The 24569-nt window shown below is 42.3% G+C and overlaps 1 protein-coding gene across 7 annotated transcripts in view; it reads left to right on the top strand.

Moving 5' to 3' along the window:
• The window catches only part of agfg1a (ArfGAP with FG repeats 1a), a 62729-nt gene extending 38166 nt beyond the window's left edge, over positions 1–24563 (top strand). For 3 of the 7 annotated variants that reach the window (XM_067995086.1, XM_067995089.1, XM_067995090.1), the window contains 8 exons: positions 2663–2734; positions 5341–5541; positions 6372–6459; positions 12457–12533; positions 15441–15524; positions 21418–21573; positions 21667–21761; positions 23907–24563. In XM_067995086.1, coding sequence (XP_067851187.1) covers positions 2663–2734; positions 5341–5541; positions 6372–6459; positions 12457–12533; positions 15441–15524; positions 21418–21573; positions 21667–21761; positions 23907–23966 — 833 coding nt within the window. In that variant the 3' untranslated portion in view covers positions 23967–24563. Of the gene's footprint in view, positions 1–2662; positions 2735–5340; positions 5542–6371; positions 6531–11875; positions 12017–12456; positions 12534–15440; positions 15525–21417; positions 21574–21666; positions 21762–23906 lie in introns of those variants that run through there. The other 4 variants (XM_067995087.1, XR_010965431.1, XM_067995088.1 and 1 more) reach the window with 4 other exon arrangements.
• The last annotated feature ends 6 nt before the right edge of the window (positions 24564–24569 follow it).

The following is a 24569-nucleotide window of genomic DNA, read 5'->3' as shown; positions in this document are numbered from 1 at the left end:
TTCCGCCACCATAAACAGGCTGACGGATACACTAGGGGTGGCCTTGCAAGGCCTCACACATGCCATCCAAACTGCCGTCCAGCAGGGTGGAAGGGGTGATGTGGGCCGAGGCCACGAGAGGGATGATGGTGACCGGGGACATGGAAGCGGGGACGCTTCTCAAGGCGCCCCCACGTCCCACCCGTTGCCCCCCTCTCAACCAGTACCCGCAATGGTGCCTCCTCTCCAGGTGGCCGAGTCTGCCCCTGCCCCGGTGCAGGAGGAGCAGTCTGTGGAGGTGCCCTCACGGGCACCGAAACCCAGGGGCCGTCCGCCCAAAGCATCTACCCGGTCAGGGCGAGAACAGGAGCAACCTGCCACTACCTCTGCTGGAGCCACAGGGGTAGCACCACGTAGGGGTACCCGCAAAAGAAATCCAAAGGCGTTATAAGCACAAAGGGAATGCACCAGGGTGTCTATTAATTTGTACACTTTTTGTTTATATTATCTCACATTGTACATATTAAACACTATATTCTCACCACTCCTGCCACCTCTCGTCCATTCTTCCGCGGCCTGTGCAATAGGTGCGTTCCGTGCAGCCCATCATGATGGCGAACACCTGCTGCCGCCCATTGGGCACACTGCTGTGGGTGCAGGAGTACTGGCAACAGTCTTCAGTGGAGGGGGTTGGTATGGCCCCTCGCATGTGCAGGTGAGGAGATGCGAGCGCCTCGCACTGTCTGACTCTAGGAGAACCGTTGACGTATGAGTGCCTCCCTGGCCCGGCGAGCATCCCGGTGAGTCGTGGTTCGGCACATGGGTCGTCCACCATCCTCTGGTGCGTCCGCGTCCTCCTCCTCCTCCTCCTCCTCATCGCCGTCCTCAATGTGGGTGGCGGGTGTGGATTGGGCCTCCTCCAGCGGCACCCCTCTCTGTAGTGCCATGTTATGCAGGGCACAGCAGACAACTATGATTCGTCCCACTCTGAATGGTGTGTATTGGAGCGCTCCCCCAGAACGATCAAGGCACCTGAAGCGCATCTTGAGCAGCCCTATGGTCTGCTCAATTGTAGACCTGGTAGCAGTGTGGCTATCATTGTACCGACGCTCCGGCTCGGTGATGGGGTTCCTCAGAGGCGTCATGAGCCACGTGTGTAGGGGATACCCCTTGTTGCCGAGGAGCCAGCCGTTGCCGGCGTTGGGTGCCTGGAGGATGGGCGGGACGGTGGACTCCCTGAGGACGAAGGCATCGTGGCAGCTGCCGGGGTATCTGGCGCACACGTGTAGGAATCTCTGGCGGTGGTCACAAATGAGCTGGGCGTTCATGGAGTGATACCCCTTCCTGTTGATGAACAGCCCTGGCTCATGCGAAGGTGCCCGTATTGCGATGTAGGTGCAGTCGATTACACCCTGTACCCGTGGGAAGCCAGCCAAGGCATGGAATCCGACCGCCCTCTCCATCTGGCTGCACTCGTCCATGGCGAAGTTGATGTAGTGCGAGGCCCTGCGGAACAACCCATCGGTGACCTGCCTTATGCACTTGTGTGCAGACGACTGACAGACCCCGGTGATGTCCCCGGTGGCACCCTGGAAGGATCCGGATGCAAAGAAGTTGAGGGCAGTGGTGACTTTGACGGCGACAGGTAAGAAGATGCTGCTTGGTCCATCAGGGAGCAGCTCGTCGTTAAGGAGGCTGCAGATGTCGGCGACTACCTGGCGATTGACTCTGAGCCGACGTATGCACTGCTCCTCGAAGAGGTCCATGAAGCTGAGCCTCGGTCTGTACACCCTGTGCGGAGGGTAGTGCCTCCTGCGACGCATCTCTCTCTGCGGTTGCCCTCCCTCCTGCTGTGCAGGTGGGTGTGCCGCAGCACCGTGTTGGGGGGCTCCACGTCTCCGAGGCGGACGGCGTGGACTGCGAGGCTGCTGGGGCTGGTCATGCTGTTCGTCCTCCGAGGATGTCAACGCACCACCCATCTGGTAGGTGTTGGTCTGAGGGGTTGTGCAGAGTAGGTAGGTGGTTCCTCGCACTGGGGCTGCGGTTTCACGTCGGTCTGTCCTCTGGCTTGGCGGGGGGTGGTGGAGGGCAGGGGTTGCCCTACGTGACGTGGTGGCCTCTTGTGTGGGTGAGGGCTCTCCCACCCGCTGTGGAGTGCACCTTGGCAGCTGCCACAGGCTGCTGGCTGGAACACGACCGGTTGAAGGGAGACTGTTTCCCCCAGTGTGTGGGACACACTGCGTTGAAGCTAAAATCCCACACTTCCTCTTTTGACAGCTGATTCAGCTCATTTAATGACCTCAACAAGCAAGGTAAGTACACTCAAGTGGAACCCCGCTGGCTTTAATTGCCTGCGGGATTCCCACCAGCGGGGCCTGCGCATGCAGCCCCGCACGTCAGCGCGGCACCCGGAAGTGGCCGGGATCTCGGCGCGATCCGGTCACGTGACTGGATATTGGGATTTTCGGGGCCCCCCCGCTGGAAACCCACAGGAAACCCGACAGTAAAATCGAGCCCCGTATGTTTATTTGGATTGACTCAACCCAGAAGACAGTACTTGAAGCTCGGTCTAACTTGTTGCCATTCATTTGGTCTTGTCTCTGTAAAGCACTTTACTTTTGTACTTCATTTCTGTTCTTCTGTTTCCCCATTGATTTCCACTCTACGTCTCCCCTCTTTCCAGTCTTCAGAACGCTTTCATCAGGCTGCAGTTTTGGTGACTTTACCTCCGCTTTTCCTCTCCCAGCTGCCCACAGTAAGTGCCATTTTAATGTGGGGACCTCAGCTCCAGTGTCTCTTTTCTGTGTTCAGCTCAGTCTTAGTGCCATTTATATTTTGTTCTTTCTCTTGTATTATTATTTTTTCCTTTATTACTTATGTTATTTTAAGTTCAAGAAAATCCTGAATCCTTACACTCAGAATTCTCGTGTCTGTTTTGGAAATCTGTGGCTAGACGTTCTACAACAATTTCTTTAACAGCTCTTTAGTTACTTTTTAAAAAAGTTTTCTACACAGATACACTAATTCACTTCATTTGTTATATTCCTTTGTAGAAGCACCAACTTTTGACTTTTTTTTGCTCTCAGCAAGGGGAGAGATCGGTGTCTAGGCATAAAACACTTTTCTACTTTAGGCACCACCGTCAACATCAAGTGCTCCCATGTCAGTTATAGCATTGGTTAGATGCAGAACAAAGCTCCCACTAGTCCTTCAACACTGTGTCTCACCAATGTCAATTTGTTTTCTGTTTCCCACACCAGATATCCTTATGGCCTCTTAAGTGAGATTGCCAATTTGTAACTCTTTGTGATTTTGAGCTGTGGGACACCAGATTAATCAACAAGCACAAAGGTCTTCGGTCTCATTTCTTTGCATTGCTGTCTAGCTTCTAACTTTATGAATTACTTAGAGGTCCAGAAACTAGATGAAATTGTGATTTGTTTACATCTATCGCCTCACTTTGCTCTTGATACTTGTAACTACTATGTTTGTGCTGCAAATACGTTTCAGATACGTATGTCACTTCCCAACTATGGTTGCTATTTCTGTTTTTAAAAAAGAACCACTGTCATTATACTTCAAGCACATAAAAACATGTGAAGGAAAATCTAAGGTAGCAAATTTACAATAGTTCTCAGTTTTGACAATTCAAGCCTTTTAAATTTTTTTGTATGCTCCATCTGCAAATGTTCTTCAACTCTTGAAGTCTTTCCATGTTGCATATCGTACACTGGCCAACAATTCAGAGATGAGCAAAAGCAGTCCTGGTGTGGGCATCCACTCAGACTTAAATTCACTTACTTTTTCCTGCTTTTTGAGTGAATTGTGTTCACTGACCAGTATTCAAGTAGATTTCCCTCTATGGCAACCCCCTCATTGGTGCAACATGTTGGTACATTAAGTGTCTGGACCTCTGCCATTGTTTAACTTTTTAAAAGTAGTTTAATGTAAAGATAAAATGAGATTTATGTGAAATTAGGATGTGGAACAGTGATCTTTACTGTTCTTCAATGCAGTAATATACCCAGTAAGCTGTTACTTGAAAGCAAACTCCCAAATAACCAGAAGGGGGGTGGGAGGCTTAAAAGCAGCAGCTTAGCATTGTGAGTGTGTGTGTGTGTTTTCCAAAGGTACAAGCTCTTCTTTGCATTCTCTTATTTTGAGTCAGTAAAAAGTATAATGAAACCCCAACATCCTATGAGCCCAGTATTCCTTCCCCCCACCTCCCACAGCATGTGCAGACATAGGCTATCCCATGTAAGGTCTTTACATGGTAATCAGGAACTTATCACTTTAACCTTGGCCAGAAATGGAAGCCAAATTGCATTAAAAATGTTTCTTGTTATAAATTAAGTGAGGCTGGAGGATTTCAGCCCAAGATGTCTTGATCCAGGAGCATGCAGATGGTAGAGATCTTTCATTGACAAGGACACATCGTTGACTTGCCACACCCATCATATGTGAGAACTGGTCCAGCTGTGGCTTCTCTCCCCATTCTCAGGCGGCGGATAAATGGTGTAATAGAGTAGTATTCTCTCACAAAGTCTTAAGCTATTTTCCAAAAATAATGGCGTTTCTGAAGCTTGCAAATGTAAGAGCTTTCTACAGAGGGAGAGCTGAGGCAAATGACTATTTGGCACAACACCTGTTATGCTGAGCTTGCAGGTTAAGGTGGTATCTATTTAGGACTTTAAACCGTTTTCCTATTTCTACACAATATTGTTGCTAAATTTTATTCCCAATGCAAAGAATAATGAGGCTAATGTGTACACTGCCTGAGTGTATGTGAGAGGGGCATTTAGCCCGACTAAATATAGTCCTCGACAGGCCAGCTCCATTTTATAACCCTGCTTACCTTTTAGTCTCTTTAACTAAGGGTCCCACATTGGACCAGATAATAGATGACAAATTCACGTCGCCCCACCTAGGAACTATTTCCTGGGCCTGTATCTTCTAAATGGCTTTCCTATCACTAGTAAGTAATGTTTTGATTATATACACAAGCCTTTATGGCTTAACTGGCTTTGGGAACTTTCATGGTTTTAATTAGTTTTGCTTTCACAGCCATTTCCCAGCATTCAGTTCAACTACTATCTCCATTTTGAGTGGCATCTTTAAGCTGAAGCTCCATTTTGAAAACACATTAGGCAATTTACAGGGCATTTTCCATACAGATCTGTGATTTACAAGTCCTTGTTAAGTAATATGATCTTTAGATTGTCACCCGTTCTATTTTAAATGTATTTTGTAGCAGATGATCAAGTTTTTGTTTTGTTTCGTTTCTGCTGCTTGATGTTGCTATGGTTTCCGTAGTGCTGATGACCAACTTTTCTCCGACTCGTCTTGTTCTTCTCTTAACAGGTGGATCCTCTGCGTCAACTAATGCTAACTTTGCAAATTTTGATAACTTCCCAAAATCTTCTAGTGCCGACTTTGGAGCGTTCAATTCCTCTGGGAATGACACAGCAGTAACTGCCTCCAATGCATCCGCTGTTACTCAAGATAAATATGCAGCACTTGCTGACCTGGATAATGTTTTCAGCTCCAGTACACCTACACAAGGTAAAACCACCTTTACATTACTCAGCTGCATTATGACAGTGAATTATGTTGCAGTTATAGGTAGCCGAGTGCCATCAGGCCTTCATTACTTAAACCAGGTAGAATGTGAGCTTGGGCAATGAGCATTGTCATAGCATTGGAATATTTTGGGGAAGCTGGGAGAGATTATAGGTGAGCCTGCTCATCTTCTCATTGACCTGATTCCTATTTTATCCCCACTGCTACCTAGCTGAATTCAGCAAATAAATCTGGGATCTTCCTGGTCTGTATAACTCAGTAACACGCCACCAGTGCAAATACCCACTGAGTCATTTTGGTATATTTTTTTAAACCCATCACTAAGCAAGTGCTTCTCTTATCAAATGACAAAATTTGTTTGAGGATTTTTTAACGAATATGTAGTTCCTTCAAATTTGACAGGATTCAACAACCGCTCTTATTGAGATCAGTTACCTCTAACAATAAAAAAAATTGTCTGAAAAATATTAGAAAGGAACTCTGTAGAGGTCTATGATTAAAGAGGAAATATTTGACTAATTAATATCTCTTGTCATGAGTGATGGATGACATTGTATCGTAGGATGCTAACTGACCCATTTTAGTTCAGTATGGCAGTTGTGTGATCAGGCCCATCAATTCGGTTAAATAAAAAGTCTTTCAACTATTTGTCATTTTCTTAAACTAAATATACCTCAGTTATTATTTTAATATCATTGTTTTCATAAAAGTTGACATTTGATACTCACATTTTATTGACCTTCAAAAAAACCTCCTTTACAGGCTCCATAATCATCTTTTTGAATTCTTTATCTTTTTTCTCCTATATATAGGGGCAAGTAGTCAACTGACTAATTTCGGCTCAGCGTCTGTTGGATCTTCTGTGATGACTGCCAATCAGTCAAGCTCCTCAGCAGACAAGTATGCAGCACTAGCAGACTTAGATAATGTCTTTAGCTCTCCGGCACCCTCTAGTAATGTCGTTAGTACAAGTAGGTAAAGTGCACTGCCTCCCTGGCACTTTAGAACATAGACTTTCTAAACTCAAAACAGAAATGCTAAATGCACCAAAATTACAGTCTTGGAGATGTGACCAAAGCTGACGACTCCATGATGAAAGCCTTACCCAGTGAATCACCCTCCAAAGGCAGGACTGTCAGATTTAGATGAAAATTCAGCATTGATTTTCTGGATAAGATTTTGCTTCTTCTCACTCTGGTGTTGTAAGGTCCCGTTTATGTTTCAGCTGTCGGTTTGGGATTACCTTACAAGGATATTTCACTAACTGATAAATTTATGGATTACTATAATTAGAAATATTTATCAGAAGAGCCTAAACAGTTACATTTTAGATTTGCTTATAGCTATATAAAAGCTTGTGATGTAATGTCTTTTTATATTAAAAAAAACTAGAGTACATACATGTGGGTAGGGTCTTCCTTGTTCTTTGAAAGAAGTTCCACCTCTGCATACAAATAGGCTGTTCCTATCAACTGATTGACAAGAGGGAGCAGAAGTAGGTCAGAATGCCAATGGTTTCCCCTTAAAGTACCGGTCCACGCATCACCCCTGTGCTCCATAGGCCTCGATTTTCAAAATTCTTATCCTTGTTTTTGAATCGCTCCATAGCCTCGCCCCTCCCTATCTCTGTAACCTCCTCCAGCCCTACAACCCTCCGAGATCTCTGCGCTCCTCCGATTCTTGCCTCTCGTGCAACCGCGATTGGCACCATTGGCAGCCGTGCCTCCAGCTACATAGGTCCTAAGCTCTGGAATTCCCTCCCTAAACCTCTCCACCTCTCTACCTCTCTCTCCCCCGCTCCCCCCCTCCCCCCCCCCCCCCCCCCCCCCTGCTTTAAGATGCTCCTTAAAATCTACCTCTTTGACCAAGCTTTTGGCCACCTGTCCTAATATTCTTCTTATGTGGCTCGGTGTCAAATTTTATTTCATAACGCTCCTGTGAAGTGCCTTGGGACGTTTTGCTACATTAAAGGTGCTATATAAATGCAAATGGTTGTTATGCCAGCTGCATTTATTTTGATCAAAAAATCTTCTGGGCCATGACCGTGGCTCTTTGACCATATGAGGCAGCATTGTTCTCAGCATCAGTGGTAAACTCTTTATATTTGACATTATCAGCATTAAACAGTGAGGCTTTCCTGGATGTGAGGAGAGATGTCACTGCTTATTACTGGAAACCATGTTTCCTCTATCTCTAATCCCCCGCCCCCAACTCCCCCGACTCTGCCTCCAAAAATCTTGAAATTCTTAAGTCGCTGTGCCACACCCTGTCCTCCAACTGAATTAGCAGGTCTTGCCTGTCTGGGAACCTGAAAGGCTGATCAATGGCAAGCAACAGGAAGTCCAAGAATTAGGTTTTACTCACGGAGTAAGTGGAATTAAGAGAATATTTTTTGCAGAAAATTCTGTGCTTCTGGACATAGAATCAAAGAAAGTTTACAGCACAGAAGGAGGCCATTCAGCCCATTGAGTCCATACCGGCTCTATGCAAGAGCAATCCAGCTAGTCCCACACCAAGTGCAGCCTCAAAAGATGGATTGAGCAGAACTAGGCCAACTGAAGTAGGCCTCAGTGGGCTGATACTGAAGTGTGCACGGTTATCCCCCTGAGGAAAAGGGTATTGATAACTAAGTGAAGAAAAACTTCATGAAACTTTCTAAAAAGTAAAACAAAATCTTTCAAATTTCTAGAACTACAAAGTGCAAAATTTACAGTAGTCAAAAGGCTGATAAACAGTGGGAACTTCAAGGGACATTATGGCCAGGTGATTTCCTCTTTTCGTCTGTCCCCCCATTCAAATCTTATTTATATGTGGAGGTGGAACAAACAAGGAAGAAATCAACATTTACCCCTATCCTTATTTCCCTTTCCACTAAGTTATTTTTGCCCCTCGTGCCACAAACATTTCCTTAGCTGAGAAACGGTAGGCCAACATAGTGGAACACCAGGAATATGCAAGTACAATGATGTAATATTCTTAAATTCCAAGCTAACAGCTCATCCTGCTACTGTTTTCTTTGGCTTTTATTCTGTTAAAACTGCCATAAAATCATAGACTCCTACAACACAGGAGGAGGGCATTCGGCCCATCATGCCTGTGTCGGCTCTTTGAAAGAGCTATTCAATTAGTCCCACTCCCCTGCTTCTTCTCCATAGCCCTGAAATTTTTCTCCCGTTAAGTGTTTATTCAATTCCCTTTTGAAAGTTACCATTGAATCTGCTTCCACCATTCTTTCAGACAGTGCATTCCAGCTGCGTAAAAAAAAAAATTCTCCCCATCTCATCTCTGGCTCTTTTGCCAATTACCTTAGAACTGTGTCCTCTGATTACTGACCCTTCTGCCAGTGAAAACAGTTTCTCCTTATTTACTCTATCAAAATCCTTCACGATTTTGAACGCCTCAATTAAATCCCCCCTTAACCTTCTCTACTCCAAGGAGAACAACCCCAACTTCTCTAGTTTCTCCACATAACTGAAGTCCCTCATCCTTGGTACCATTCTAGTAAATCTCTGCACCAACACCTTGACATCCTTCCTAAAGTGTGGTGCCCAGAATTGGACACTACTCCAGCTGAGGCCTAACCAGTGATGTATTCAGGTTTGGCGTAACTTCCTTGTTTCCAAACACTATACTTCTGTTTATAAAGCCAAGGATCCAATATGCTTTTTTAACAACGTTCTCCACTTGTCCAGCCACCTTCAAAAATTTCTGTACATAAACCCCCCAGGTCTCTCTGTTCCTGGACCCCCTTTAAATGCTTCATATTTATTTTGGATTTCTGGCCGCTTGACCTGTCCATTGCCCCTTTGCCCATATGCAACCAGATAAACATGTGAGGTCCCAATCATGTGTGGATGCATGTAGTAAAATCACAGTTTTTGTCATATCAGTAAATGGCAAACTGCTTAAAGTTCCAGCAAAGGCTATGTGAGGGTCTTTAAATGCTTAATGAAGCAACATGAGCTCTAGCAGACCCTCTCATTGACCAGAGAAAATCTCAGTCTTCAGAATTTCCTCACAACTCCAAGTTTTTGTTGTATTAATAAAAAGAATTAAAATGTTGCTATGAAACCTTTTCATCATTTGATGTTCCTCAGTCACTTGCCCTTGGAAACCATTACAATAGCAAAATGTTAAAAACAAATAAAAACTGGGTCAGTGCTGTTTCTGTTTTGAAGTTAGTAACATTCTGGTATGGAGACAGAACTATGTTTAATGTTCACACAGACTTGAGTGCAGAATTTCATTTCATTTGGTCTAATGTTTACAGTTTGTAGATCATTTACTTTCCACACACGTGTGTATAATTTTGTTGTGCTGTGTGCAATGGTAGATTTGAAATGAATTTTTTTTTTGTTTTCATTTGGTAAGACTCCACACATCATTCAGGTGAGGAAAGAAATGTAACCAGAAAAATCAGATAGCTGCCTGTCCCTTCCAGAGATTTCAGTCCAGAACTACATGATCTTCACTTACTGCATCAGTAAAACCTCCAACCTCTCTTCCCCTCTGCTGCGTCGTCTCCCACTGCTGGTATCAGTTATGTCATGGGCTGGTCCTCTTATGTGGATGAAGTAAGCAGCACAAAGAGCCTATCCAGCTATTTCTTGTGGCGAAAAACCTTTTCACTAGTTTGTTTGCATGTGTTCCCATAGTTTTATGCTGTTTACTGTTTTAAAATCCCACAGTGGGTTCATTCCAATGGCAGACTTGCAATTGCAAGCTCCAAAGACTCAAACATGATTAACTTAAAATGGAGGGCATTTATAGCCGCAAGTAAAGCGGTCAAATAAAGAGGACAAACAACTGAATAGTCATGAGTGCATCTCTCTGTGGGACCTTCTGATACTATGTTCTGCTTAGAAGCTGTAGTCACACTGATGATGAGCTTGTAGCCTGAATGCTGGAACAAGTTTGCATAGTTCAGCACAACCACATCAGAGCCCCAGTCCCTGTGCAAGAAGAGGCCAGCCTCCAGTGACACAATCATCCAATCAAGCCAATGATTTGATGAGAATTGCACTGCCAGCACATTAGTACTTCCAATGGATGAATCTTAACCAGGTTGACTGGTAGTGGAATGCACTGACCCCTGAGTCAAGGAAGCCATTTCTAAAGACTACCCTAAAACTTACGGTCTTGGTCTTTCCTAAAAGGGAATGTGTTGCCGAACAAAGAGATTATTAGTAAAACTGAAAGTGCATAGAATTAGAGGCAACCTTGCAGCATGGGTTGGAAATTGGTTGGGAGGTAGGAGACAGAGAGCAGGGATGAAGGTGACACAATTAGTGCTTTCCTGAGCTATTTAGGAAGTGCCACATGACCAAGAGATGAGCTGCATTTATTCGCACTTTTTTATGATCATGGGTTCTGCCCCAATCTGAGCATTTGTTACTTAAGCAAATCCTTAAAATCTGAAACATTTCTGTCTGTTACCCTGCCACATATAATTGACCGCTTACCCTAGATGTGGACTCTGTCATAGACTTTGAGTATTTCTGTTTTCACATCACCATCAAAAAGGACAGGATTCTAATTATTTTTAGTGAGTCATTCCCCACACACTACACGCTGAAGCCACAATTCATTTCACCACCAAGAAGTGCTGTTCTGTAACTATGAACTGATTATAATTTATTTCCAGATGTATTTTGTGGTCTATAGCAGAGTGGAAATGGCCTCACGTGGATCATTTTAAAAATGAGAAACAATGGAGGAATAGCAAAAATAAATTAAGAGTTAAACAATTTCCAAAGTTAAGACTGTTTGTAAAATCTAGCCCATTAGGATCAGATGTATGTAAGCCAAGTTAATTTTCTATTTTTAAAATTGTGCAGCAACCTGTTAATGGTAGATACATTGAGATTAAGTTGAAATCTGCTTATAGGCATCTCTGCTATCCAACACTTCTTGTCTCAACTACTAGGAAACCTGTGCAGTCTGGTAGAGCTGAGCTCAACATAGCCCTTCAATCAAAGCAGATGGGTCTTGTGAGATGCCACTGTCGGGGCAATGTGGAGTACAACTAAATGACAAATAATGTTTTACTTACCCTCAGATATCATTTGAGTGAAGGTTAGGGTTTACATATTTGCCAGATCCTCTCCTTTGGACTAATTTTTGGGTTTTTCTTAGTGGCCCATAATTTCCTTGTGTTTTTTTTTAAGGAGCCCTAATTTTCAAGGACACTGATCTGTATAGGCAGAGCTTGTCTATACGCTGAAGTGTTTACATTTTTAGTTGTTTAAACCATATCCTTTTACTGTCTATTGAGCACACTAAAATATTACATGTTTAATAGTTCTATTTATTCCAGTGTTTACAGGCAGGGGTTTTCTCTCCTTCCTAAAGATCATAAGGGAGTGAGTCTACGCATCTCTTCACAAAACCGAATATACCGCCTCTGGTCGAAAAGAACTGGAGATGACACAGCAAGGGGGCAGTCTTTATAGACACAGTAAGTGAAGATCACACAGATCTTACCTGAAACCTCTTAAAGGAACAGGTATATCTGATTTTTCCCAGTTACGTATCTCACCTCACCTATGGTATATGGAGTCTAAACTTCTTTCAAAGAATGGTTGTTGCACCTAAAGGTGAGTAACCCATCTTCAAAATGGAGGTTGATTACAATCTCATATGGTGATAAAGTACTACCACTTGATCAGCTCCTAATGTCCAGCCAAAGCATTGCATGTAAATTGTTCGAGTTCCCCTGCCTCACCAAACAATCAGTCAAGTAATTTTGGCTCCGGTACTGTTAGTCCTAGTCGCATGGTAATAAAGAAATGAGTGCTTTGTGGCAATCTTGGTGGAATTTGAGAACTATTGATTCTAATGCCGTACTCTTCTGTATTATATAATGGAGACTGTTATAAAGACTGTTTTCTCCTGCAGTGTGTTTGGGACAGTACAAAGTGCTACATCAGCACAGACGATTCCCGGGGTCAGCACTACACCGGCAGCATTTGGAGGTAAATCATCTATTTTGCTGGAACAAATTAATTTTTTGGTAAACATTAAAAGTTTTCTTTTGCGATTAAACACAAGACCTTTCTAAATTTTGGATTTGAGAAATGAAAATATGTGGTAACAAGCTACAGCTCCAACAGATTCTCACTGAGCAATAAGATGCAAGTTTGCTCAATGTTCTCTGTGTGATGAATTCTTGATGTCAGGGAACCAGTGAAGAGAGAGAAAAAGTCAATGTGTGTATTCTGTCCCTCATTGTTCCAACCTCCCCTTCAGTGTCTCCTTGCCATAACTCCATAACTCCTAGTGATTGGAAAGTGGTTTTATACCAAGAATTATATCAAAAAACACCCAAACTCACAGGACACATTGTAACACACATTAAGTTTTACTGTGCTGTCTCCATTACCTTGTTTACTTTCTTTCCTTATAATGGATTTTATTTATGTTATGGCTTGAATATAACACTCAACATAAACTGGAATTGTTGAAATCCAAGATGACTGCTGTAGCGCATTGACTTTCTCCTGACCACAATAGCATGACACTCAGTTCATCAATGTTTGCATTACCTAATGCACAAGTCTAAATATATATATATAAAATGGGACAATAAAACTTATGTTTAAATTTTGAACTGGCAAAAATGACTCTCCATTAGCAAAAATGTAAATGGTTTTGAAAATGAGCATATGTCTCATATATGGATGTGTAAACATTTTCTGAATGACAAAGATTAAGAGATCACTCCTAAATATTTGGAGAATACTGGGTGACTGGCAGTGAATTACAACGCATTAATCTGAGAAGGTTGTGGGTTCAAGCCTCACTCCAGGACTTGAGCAAATAATCTAGGCTGACACTCCCAAGTACATTACTGAGGGAGTGCTGCACTGTTGAAGGTACCGTCTTTTGAATAAGATGCGGTCCTTTAAAGTGGATGTATAAGATTCCAAGCCACTATTCAAAGAATAGCGGACGATTTCTCCCGATGTCTTGACCAAAATTTATCCCTCAACCAACACCACCTAAAACAGATTATTTGGTCAATTATCTAATTGCAGTTTTTGGTACCTTGCTGTGCACAAATTGGCTGCCAAGTGTGCCTATATTACAATGGTGACTACACTTCAAAAGTATTTCATTGGCTGTGAAGCGCTTTGGGACATGAAAGGCACTATATAAATACAAGTTTTTTTCTTTAATCCAGTCAAAAGGCTCAGGTGACAAACAGCAAGTTTTATTCTCCCCATAGCATGTGCCAAATGTTGGTTGAGGGTAAGCAGGCAACCTGCTCTTTGACCTTTGCCAATGCTAATCATTATCTGTCTGCTTTAAGAATGACTTGGAGTCGACTTACCAATTTTTCTCCTCGCTTTGCTGTGTGGAGGGTTTGCTTTTGCTTTAATGGCATGGCCAAGATTTGGAACTAACCCAAGAATAACAGGGCTTCTTGGGGTTTCATTTTCCCATTTTTACTTTTTTAAAACTTGAGCTTTAGATAGCGAAAATTTAGTTGTAAACTTTCATCAACTGAGAGATTCTTGTTGTGGTTAGAAGAAAATCAGTGTGCTACTGTAGCCATCTTGGATTTCAACCAGGCCCAGTTTATGGTGTCTGTTATATTCAAGCCATAATGTAGAAATAAAAAATATATATTATATAGTAAGTAAACAAGATAATGTAGAGTATACAGTAAAGCTTGATGTGTATTACAATAGCAAAGTATGTAGCCTGTGATTCAGTAAGTAAAAGCACTGTGTGATGTGTTTGTTAGTGAGTCGTAGAAACCAGAAAGGTCTATGGTTCAGTCCTGCCCAGGTTCAAATCCTTGGTTTGTGGTAAATTGGCCAATCTCAGGTAAAGCATGATTACTGGCCTGGGGAAGGATAGATTTGCTAACATTCATTATCTAGCCATGAACATGGAATGGAAACAGTTACATTTTCATCATCACCTTCAGAAGAGAAGGATAAGGAGAGAAAATCTGTATTTCAATATATACCGTGCCTATAAAGATAGGCCACATAATTGCACAAGTGTCAGTAGCAAGATTTACAAATTGTTGAAGTTTTTCATTTTGTAGCCAATCAGAAGGGACAGGGTGCCACTAGGTGAGGATCACTGCTTCTGCAAGATTGGGACAACAGCATACTCCACGTAAGAATTGGTGGATTCAGAGTAAAGACGTTTCTTTTCCACTTTTAGTGGAGTTGATAGACAGACAAGGGCACTGTGAATGGTGGAGAGCCAGTGGGAAGTGAACAGAGCTGCCAATGCTAGAGAGAGAGAGTGTCAGACAGAGATGGACTAGACAGCAAAATATAATCCAAGAGAATCAGAGCGAGTTCTGTGCAATTATTTAGAATCTGCTCAAAGTGTGGGGGCCAGGAAGGGAGGAGGCGTCATTCCATGTCATTGTGAACTTGTGCACTGCCCCTAAATGCTTTACTTAATCCTGTTTTAGACACAACATATCACGGCCAATTGACAAGAAATGGCATATGTAAAATTTTGTTATGATTGAGTCTATTGAAAATTATTGTGTTTGTGAGAAAATTGTAGACCTGTTGATGGACATCATGGATTTTTAGCAGATTACACCCAACAGTTGCAGGTAAGCATGATTGTACTGTGGTCACTAAAATGGAAGTGCTCTTATTTGGATTTCGCCTGTTCATTCAAAGGTTTTTCTAAGTGAAATTAGAACTGCTTAGAGCCCAGTATAATACAACAACATAGTTTCATATCTGTTGTGATCAAAAAAAGTGGTCACTGGTTAATGGACAGTTGGTCATTTTTCAGTGGCAAAAATGACTAACTGTCCTTTGGACATTCCTAATCTGACACTTCAAATGACATTTATTTTTATACTTTAATGAGCTATTCCTGGTATTGTGCTTTTTCAGCATCAACCAATCCATTTGTAGCAGCTCCTGTTCTGCCAGCAACTGCTGCCACAAACCCATTCCAGACCAATGGAAGAACTGCAGGTATGGATAATGAGCCTTTGTGGAGACTTGACTGAAGCACATTTGTGTTTGTCGTGTGACATGTCCATACGTGTAACCTCTATTGAAGTGCATGCATTGTAGTGAAGCCAGGGGAACAATGAAAAAGGCATTGTCAGCAATTTATGATTTGCAAGGCAGAAGTTCCTGATGTAAACAAACTGGCCATTCATGATGGGAGGTGGTGAGAGCACTGTTCGCCTTTCGCTGAAGGTATTTTTGAAAAGTTTTAGGCACAGAATTTTGTTCATACAGGTTTGTCTACAATAACAACTCTACTATTTCATCGCTTCATAAATAGCATTATTGAAATAGTCGTAATGGACTTGAAATCTGGCACCATTTTGGGTGGAATTGTCATAATATTCTAACCTATTACCGTAACCACAAGTCCCCATCCAGGCGGCTGTATTTCTTTCACAGAACCAGTGGCTTGGAATATATGACATGGAATTACATAGAATGTACAGCACAGAAGCAGGCCATTTGGCCCAACAGATCCATGCCGGTGTTTATGCTCCACATGAGCCTCCTCCCTCCCTACTTCATCTAACCCGATCAGCATATCCAACTATTCCTTTTTCCCTCTTGCTTATCTAGCTTCCCGTTAAATGCATCTATGCCAGTCGCCTCAACTACTCCTTGTGGTAGCGAGTTCCACATTCTAACCACTCTCTGGGTAAAGAAGATTGTCCTGAATTCATGATTGGATTTATTAGTGACTATCTTATATTTATGACCCATAGTTCTGGTCTTCCCCACAAGTGGAAATATCTTCACGTCTACCCTACCAAACCCTTTCATAATCTTAAAGACCTCTATCTGGTCACCCCTCAGTCTTTTTTCCGGAGAAAAGAGCCCCAGCTTGCTCAATCTTTCCTGATAGGTAAAATCTCTCATTTCTGGTATCATCCTAGTAAATCTTTTTTGCACCTTCTGCAGTGCCTCTATATCCTTTTTATAATATGGAGACCAATCCATTTGTAGCAAATCTTTACAGAGGGTAATGAGGGGTGAGTGCCTAGGGAACTGATCGTATTTTTATCCTGTTTCATGTCTGGCCTTGACCTACTTTTCAAAAGTTGAATTATGTTTTCAACTAAAACTATTATGAATGACCTGCAGACTCCTAATTTAAAAAGTGTTTTGTTTAAACACCAATAATATGTTTGAGATTGTCACAAGTTCTAGAACCTGGGGATATGTGCACAAACAGAAAAGAGGGAGGGTGCACAGATTGTTTAGATTTAACTGCTTATGCAGAACGAGGTAAATGTGTGGAGTGGACTACCCAGGATGGCAGTGAAGGCTAATGTAGAAAAAATTAAAGGAGAATTGGATTTGAGGGAGTGGCCGATTGAAAGTTAGTTTCTTTGGACCCACCAGATGGACTGCAGTCGTTTCCTGTTGTGTACTTTCCTAGGTTTTATGCTCTGAGCAGAAGATGGACTTGAGCTAGAGCTGAGAGCATAAAATGTCTTTCAAAGATAGATTGTGAAGCTGGGTGAAGTAGTGTCATTATTGGTAAGGGATGATATAACAGCTGGAGCAATCGGAATAGAAATTAACAATAAGGGCAACAAAATAACAATTGCTAAACAGAAAGATTCGAAGCTGTATAGGCATGTAATACAAGCTTCAGAGAATCACAATATACTAAATCTTGTGATAATTAAGGGAGAATTGGGTGGATATCTGAGGGAGGAAGGGTGATTGGTATTAGTTTTTGGGATGGCCAAATGGACTGGGGAGTTTTTTCCTGTCATGTATGTTCTTATAATAGGAAATTTCAATGTCCCAGTGTTGAAGTAGTCAGACCAGAGGCGAGTAAAAGTACGCAGGACAGGGACAAATTAAACGGTGGGTGAAAGTACAAGGTGTCTTCATAGAGGTAATCAATTACCAATTCTAAACAAAACACGATGCAAAGTACAAGAACATATGCTGTATTTTTTTTAAGTGTTTAGCAGTCCACAGTTTACAATTGTCAACCCCAGTCCATCACCGGCATCTCCACATCACAACTTTGGGAAAGCAAGCATTGAACCTATGAGAAGAGCTCTGGTGGGGATTAAGTGAGAAGAACGTAAAAGGTTTCATTTTCTTGTTTTTAATTGACATGAAAAATATGAAGACTTAAACAAACTTTGTCATGAAGATTGAGACCAATCCTTCAGCTATTTCTGCCGAATCCTTCCTTCCTTCCCCATGCACATCAAGTCAAACATCCCCCAAGGTTTCCCCTGCCCCAGCATTGAATCTGCATCTTTTTCTAGTTTCTCTACTACCACCCCTTATGCCCTCTCTGAGCTCATGTTGCCCACGAGACCCACCTCCTGTGTTCTTGACTCCATTCCCACTAAAATGCTGATCACCCAACTTCCCTTCCTGACCGTCTTGCTAGCAGACATTGTGAATGGTTCCCTCTCTTCAGGTACTGTGCCCCCTCACTTTCAAACCCGCCATCATCACCCCCTCCTCACAAGAACCCACCCTCGGACCTTGTCCTTGCAAACTATTGCCCCATCTCCAACCTCCCTTTCCTTACCAAAGTCCTTGAACATGTTGTAACCTCCCAAATCTGTGCTCATATTTCCCGTAACTCCACGTTTGACTATCCAATCAGGCTTCTGCCCCTACCACGGCACTAAAACAGCCCTTATTAAAGTCACAAAGACATCTTCTGTGAGTGTGACTGGTACACTACATCTCTTCTTCCTTCTCAACCTTTGATATGGTCAACCACACCGTCTTCCTCCACTGCTTCTCATCTGTTGTCCAGCTCAGTGGGACTACCCTTGCTTGGTTCCACTTTACGCAGTCATAGTCAGAGAATCTGCAGCAATGGCTTCTTATCCTGCCCCTGCACCGTTACCTCTTGAGTCCCACAAGGATGTATCCTTGGCCTTCTCCTCTTCCTTATCTGCATGCTGCTCCTTGGTGATATCATCCGGAGGCATGGGGTCAGGTTCCACGGGTACACTGACAACACCCAACTCTCTCGACCCCTCCGCTGCCTCTGTTGTCAGACTACTTGTCCGACGACCCGCAATTCCCTCCAGTTAAACATCGGAAAGACTAAAGCCATCATCTTCGGCCCCCACCACCACAAATCCGTACCCTCGTCACCATTCCCGTTCCCCCTTCTCTGCCATTGTCTCAGGTCGAACTAAACTGTTTGCAATCTGAGCTTCCGATCCCATATCCTCTCTGACACAAAAAAAACACCTACTTCCACCTCTGGAGCAGCACCCACCTTTACCCCTACCTCAGCCCATCTGCCGCTGAAATCCTCATCTGTGCCTTTGGCACTTCATGACTCGACTATTCCATTGCACTCCTGACCTGTTTAATATTTTAGGAATTCCATAAACGTAGGAGCTGTGCCTGAGAACTGGAGGATGCCAAAAAAGATAAACATTGACATGAAATCAGAGACCAGTTATCAGTCCATATCTAAAAAGCACAGAAGCCTAAAGGGGTTTTCAATTTGGATTTAGAAGCAGTGAGTCACATCTTAGTAATCCGATGGATCTCTTTGAAGAGGTAATTAAATCACTGGATATAATTTACTTGCATTTTCAAAAAATATTTGATGAAGTTCCACATATGCAGTTTTTTAGAAAGGTTGAAGCTCGTGAAGTTAATGGCAAATCTAGCTGGATTGAAAACTAGTTTCACAATAGGAAGTACACAGTGATAAATGGTGAAAACTTAGCCTGAGGGCAGTGACTGCCAATTCTCGCAGTCTTGTTCATACTATTTGTAGTTCTTTTTGAGAGAGTACTACTTGTAATTTAAAACTTGCTGATGATACCAAGCTATGCAGCTAGAAGACCAGTATAAAGGAGGTAAAATGGCATTTGTTCTGGACTAAATAAGCTAATGGGCTACAGAACAGAGGGATTTCCCTCCCTCTAGTTTCCTCCATTCCTATCCTGCAAATACTGAATCATGCTGTGGTACAGTTCCTCAGCTGCCAGCAGACTTCTGGTGCCTCACTCCTATGTAAATGCAGAAACTGATTGTTCATCGGCTGTTTGACTGTGGAGGGTATCAAAGTTGAGCCTGATCCTAACCACTGGTACACATTTCCAGCAAGGACCATCACATACTGATGAGAAATGGGAAAGCTGACTGGGTGTTCACCTCCCTAGGCCAGAGCAAGTCAGGCAGCATATGTGGAGAGAACTGCCAAGTTCACATTTCGGTTGTGGATCTTTCATCAGGACTAAAAATTGGAGTAGCTTTATTACTGTAATAATATTTCTTTCAGTGTTACTGAATGTGTAAGCTAAAAGCTTGCAACAACATCTGGTTTGAGGTGATGGCCATTCATCTGGACCCATAAGCAGTCAAATGGTTAATTATCAGGTACTCGCCATGGGAGAATTCTCATTTAAGATTATGTTCTATTGCTTCACAACATCATGTATTGCCATGCCAGAGCCCTTCACCTGGCCACTGCTTTTAAATGCCCTTAAATCTTTTCTGCATGGAAAGCATCTGAGACATCAAGAATTTATATAAACTGTGTTTCTTTTAAAATCTGGCATAACTCCTGGGCTACTGACAACTTTTAAGAGCCTAAGGAACTTAATTAAGGTTATATTGCTTTAATGTTGTCTCTAATCATCACAGCTTGTAAATTGAAAGAAGGAAGTCTGTGGCTCAAAATGTACATGTTTAATGGGGCAAAGTGAATCTTCTAATTTAAAAATAGGCTCCAGTCTTTTGGTAAATTATAATTTTAAAGTCCTGGTGTCGGTGGTTAATTGAAGAGCTGGCTTCTGTGAAACCCCATTTTTCTAGAGCGGTGTGTTTGTTTAACTCACTGCATGCAAATGGCGGTCTTAAGGATGGTAAATAATTACGTCTTTTCTGTAACTTTTTGTGGCTGTCCTTGAGGGCTTTTAGGAATTCTGCACACTCGAGCATTTCCACAGGCTCACTTTGGTAGGTGCCAGCATTTTGTTTGATACTTAGTTAAATGACTTATCTGATGACTTTATCCAGCACATTAAGGAGGTTTTTCTTCTATTTGTTTTCGGGATGTGGGCGCTGCTGGCAAGCCTGGCATTTATTGCCCATCCTTAGTTGCCCTGTGAAAATGGCGGTGGGCCTCCACCTTGTTATACTTTGTGGTGGTTTAATACACTTCAGAGTGTAGTTAAGAGCCAATTGTCCCAATTTGGAACTAGAATCACATATAGGCCAGACCATGTAAGAACAGTAGGTTTCACTCCCTAAAGGACATTAGTGAACTAGTTGGGTTTTTGCGACAATCCAATAGCTTCATGGTCACTTTTACTTATACCAGCTTTCTATTTCCTGATTTTTTTAAACTGAGTTCAATTTCACTGGATTATTAGCCCAGGACTCTGGATTACTAGTCCAGTAACATAACCACTACACTACTGTACCCATGTTTCAAGGCAAAGAAAATAACTTTAAAAATGTAAAAATGGTTTGATGCTCATTGGTACCCATCGTGTTACTGCACTTATAAGAGAAAAGTTTATTATCTGAAAGTTTTTAAATATCAGAGATTTGACTTATTTGATAGCTTGAGTGCTCATACTTCCTGTAGTAAATATTTTAAAATGTTGCCATTTTAATGTGTATTTAAGATGGATCTTTCAAAAACGATATCACATTGTTATATGGTCTCTTTAGTAGCTCAACATATTGTGTTGAGTACATGCTGTATTTGTAACAGAATCAACATCCATGCCCATCCTCAGCATTATGGTTGCAGTCCCTTTTAAGTGCCTAAGAAAGAAGTGTCCACTATAAAGGGTTCTGTATGCTGTAAAGTGAGTATTTTTGAACTATCCATTAATTTGAATTTAATTTTTTCTTTTCTCTCTAACAGTAAGCTTTGGAACAGCATCAATGAGCATGCCCACAGGGTTTGCCACTCCAGCCGGATATACTCTTCCCACCAGCTTCAGTGGTGGTTTTCAGCAGCCAGTTTTAACAGGCCCTGCGACCTTTCCTCAGCATTTGGCCTTTCCACAGCCACGAGTTGGTAATACCAATACAGCTTCTTGTCAACCTATGGTTTCTTTATTTTCCTATTATAAGCTCCACTCTTGTTAATCTGTTGCCTCTTTTTCTTCAGGTGGAGGTTTTGGTACATTTGGACAACCAAAGTCGATGATCATGCTGTATGGTCAGCCAATGGGAGCATCTACAGTATCTAGTAACCCATTTCTGGTAACTTTTTTTAAAGTTTTTTTTAATGATTTCCTCTAGTCTTGTATCCCTGCAAAAAACTTCTCCTCGAACAGTAGGCAATTTCTTGTTTCTTCATTTTCAAAAATCTCCTCCAAACTCTTCTCTTCAACTGTCTCTATGGAACCCCACCCTAATCCCCTCTGACAGCTCTGGCTGGATCACCTCAAGTTGTACCGTGGCACTATACACCTTCCCAAAACTGCTTAATACTCCCAAGATGAACCTAGAATAGAAACAACTCCATATTCCTGTTAGCCGCCATTAGCCTCAGCTGTCCTTACCTATGACCAGGGGGCATAGATTTAAAGTAATTGATCAAAGGATTAGATGGGAGCTGAGGAGAAATTTGTTTCACCCAGATGGTGGTTGGGGTCTGGAACTCACTGCTTGAAAGGGTGGTAGAGGCAGAAACCCTCAACTCATTTAAAAAGTACTTGGATGTGCACTTGAAGTGCCGTAACCTACAGGACTATGGACCAAGTGCTGGAAAGTGGGATTAAGTTGGATAGCTCTTTTTCGGCCAGCGTAGGCACAATGAGCCGATTGGCCTCTTTCTGTGCCGTAACTTGCTATGATTCTATGATTATCCTCACCTTGGACTCAAAAATGCAAGAAACACATGGCCTTTATGTCCAAAGTTAGGGCCATCCATATTGTAGCTACTGCCCCTGACCCTGCACTCCACCTCCCAACAAAATGCCAGCTCTTCCATCTATTTCTTAAGAAATAAAGAACTTCATTTACTGCCTTTCATATCCTCACGATTTCCCAGAGCTCTTCACAGCCAGTGAATTACTATTGAAATGTAGTCACAACTGTTAAGCAGACAAATATGGCAGCCAGTTTGTATACAGCAAGATCCCATAAACAGCAAATCTATTTTTTGACCGAGTAGGTTGAGGGGGGAATATTGGCCAAGAACTCACCTGAGGCTCTTCAAATAGTGCCATGGGATCTTTTACATCCACCTAAACAAGTAGCTGAGGCCTCCAACAAAATGGCACCCCCTCAGTTCTACACTGAAGTGTCAGCCTAGATTAGGTTTTTTTTATGCGTTCATGGGATGTGGGCGTCGCTGGCAAGGCCAGCATTTATTGCCCATCCCTAATTGCCCTTGAGAAGGTGGTGGTGAGCCACCTTCTTGAAAACTGAGTGGCTTGCTAGGCCATTTCAGAGGGCGATTAAGAACCACATTGCTCATCCGGAGTCACATATGGGCCAGACCGGGTAAGGACGGCAGGTTTCCTTCCCTAAAGGACATTAGTGAACCAGATGGGTTTTTACGACAATCCAGTAGTTTCATGGTCACCATTACTGATACTAGTTTTTTTTTAATTCCAGATTTTATTTAATTAATTGAATTTAAATTCCCCAGCTGCTATGTCAGGATTTGAATTCATGTCTCTGGATTATTAGTCCAGGCCTCTGGATTACTAGTCCAGTAACATAACCACTGTGCTACCGTACCCATTAGGTGCTCCAATCCTGCAGTGGGGCTTGAACCCATGAACCACTTAACTGGGCCCTTACTTTTCCCCATCCTTCACAGTATCTTCCGTTGGCTCATGAGGTTCCTTTGGTCTAAAAATATGAATTCCAATGGCTTCGTAAAGTTTTTAAGGGATCTTAGGTCAGTGAGTTATCCCAGTTATATGTGCTGTGACCATATTCTGTGCAGCTTGCACAGCAATCTGTCGTTAAATTTCACACATTTTCTACAAATGTTCAGTTAACTTCAAATTAGCTACATTGTTTAAAAGAAATCTGCAGCAAATTGTGAATATAATTTTACAATATTTATGGTGGTGGCAATGAAGATGAAGCAGTCTGTTGATACAGGTGAGGCTGCTTTGAGGTGTGAGGGTGGAGGTACTGTGAGGAAAGGTATTTGTCAAGTATTGAGGTGTTGCATTTATTTTGGAGAGTACTTAGAAAAATGGAACAAGCTGTACACATGCATATGGCTTATGGCCAACTCTGGCACTTTTGTTGAAAGAGATTCTTGGAGGATGTTCTGATGTGTTTACTCTGAATCTTGCAATTCATTTTTAAGTAAACTGTTCTGTGCGCATTAATTAAAAGCAACACATATTCATTGTCCTTTTTTCACTCTCCTCCCCACAGGCTGGAGCTCCAATGGGGCAGTTTCCAACAGGAAGCTCTTCAACTAACCCGTTCTTATAGCCCGATTGGTACCTGTCAGGACTGTGCTGTTGCTGCGTGACGTCTCCAGACCTCTTGCACAGTTGTGTTGTTCACTGATCTTAGCTTTACACACAAGAGTCTCTAAAGCCTGTATTTTGTATAAAACAGGGTAATATATGCAGAAAGGAGGGACTTCCCTCATGTCCTTTATTTAACCGTTATTTGGCAGAAGGTTCAAGATGTAGCCGTATCATGTATATTGAAATGGGCTAATGTTAAGTTATTGCAAATCCTACCTTTCATTGTTCTGTAGAACTGTACATATTTTTTCTTAGAAATTTAGCTATTTGTGCATAATTTAACACATTTATGTTAATGTGAAATGTTACTGAGCAAAAAGATTCATCAATAAGATTGCTGTCTCTATAAGGATGAAATCACTATGACAACATTGGCCTTTAAGTTCTGGTTTTAAAAATTAAACTAGAAGTTTTATTAATTCAGTGACTAAAAATAATGGGGTTTTTCTTTCTCAGGAAAATTCTCTTATTTATATTCTGAGTATGTAGAAAACTGCACCTCTACCTAATAAAGGAGATCATGTTTTGCTACAGAGTTTGCAAGTGACAAAATAAATACAGT

The sequence above is a fragment of the Heptranchias perlo genome, chromosome 13 (genome assembly GCF_035084215.1).
Source record: "Heptranchias perlo isolate sHepPer1 chromosome 13, sHepPer1.hap1, whole genome shotgun sequence".
NCBI lineage: Eukaryota > Metazoa > Chordata > Chondrichthyes > Hexanchiformes > Hexanchidae > Heptranchias > Heptranchias perlo.
The sequence above is the reverse complement of the archived record's forward strand: the minus strand, read 5'-3'. Positions and strand labels throughout refer to the sequence as shown.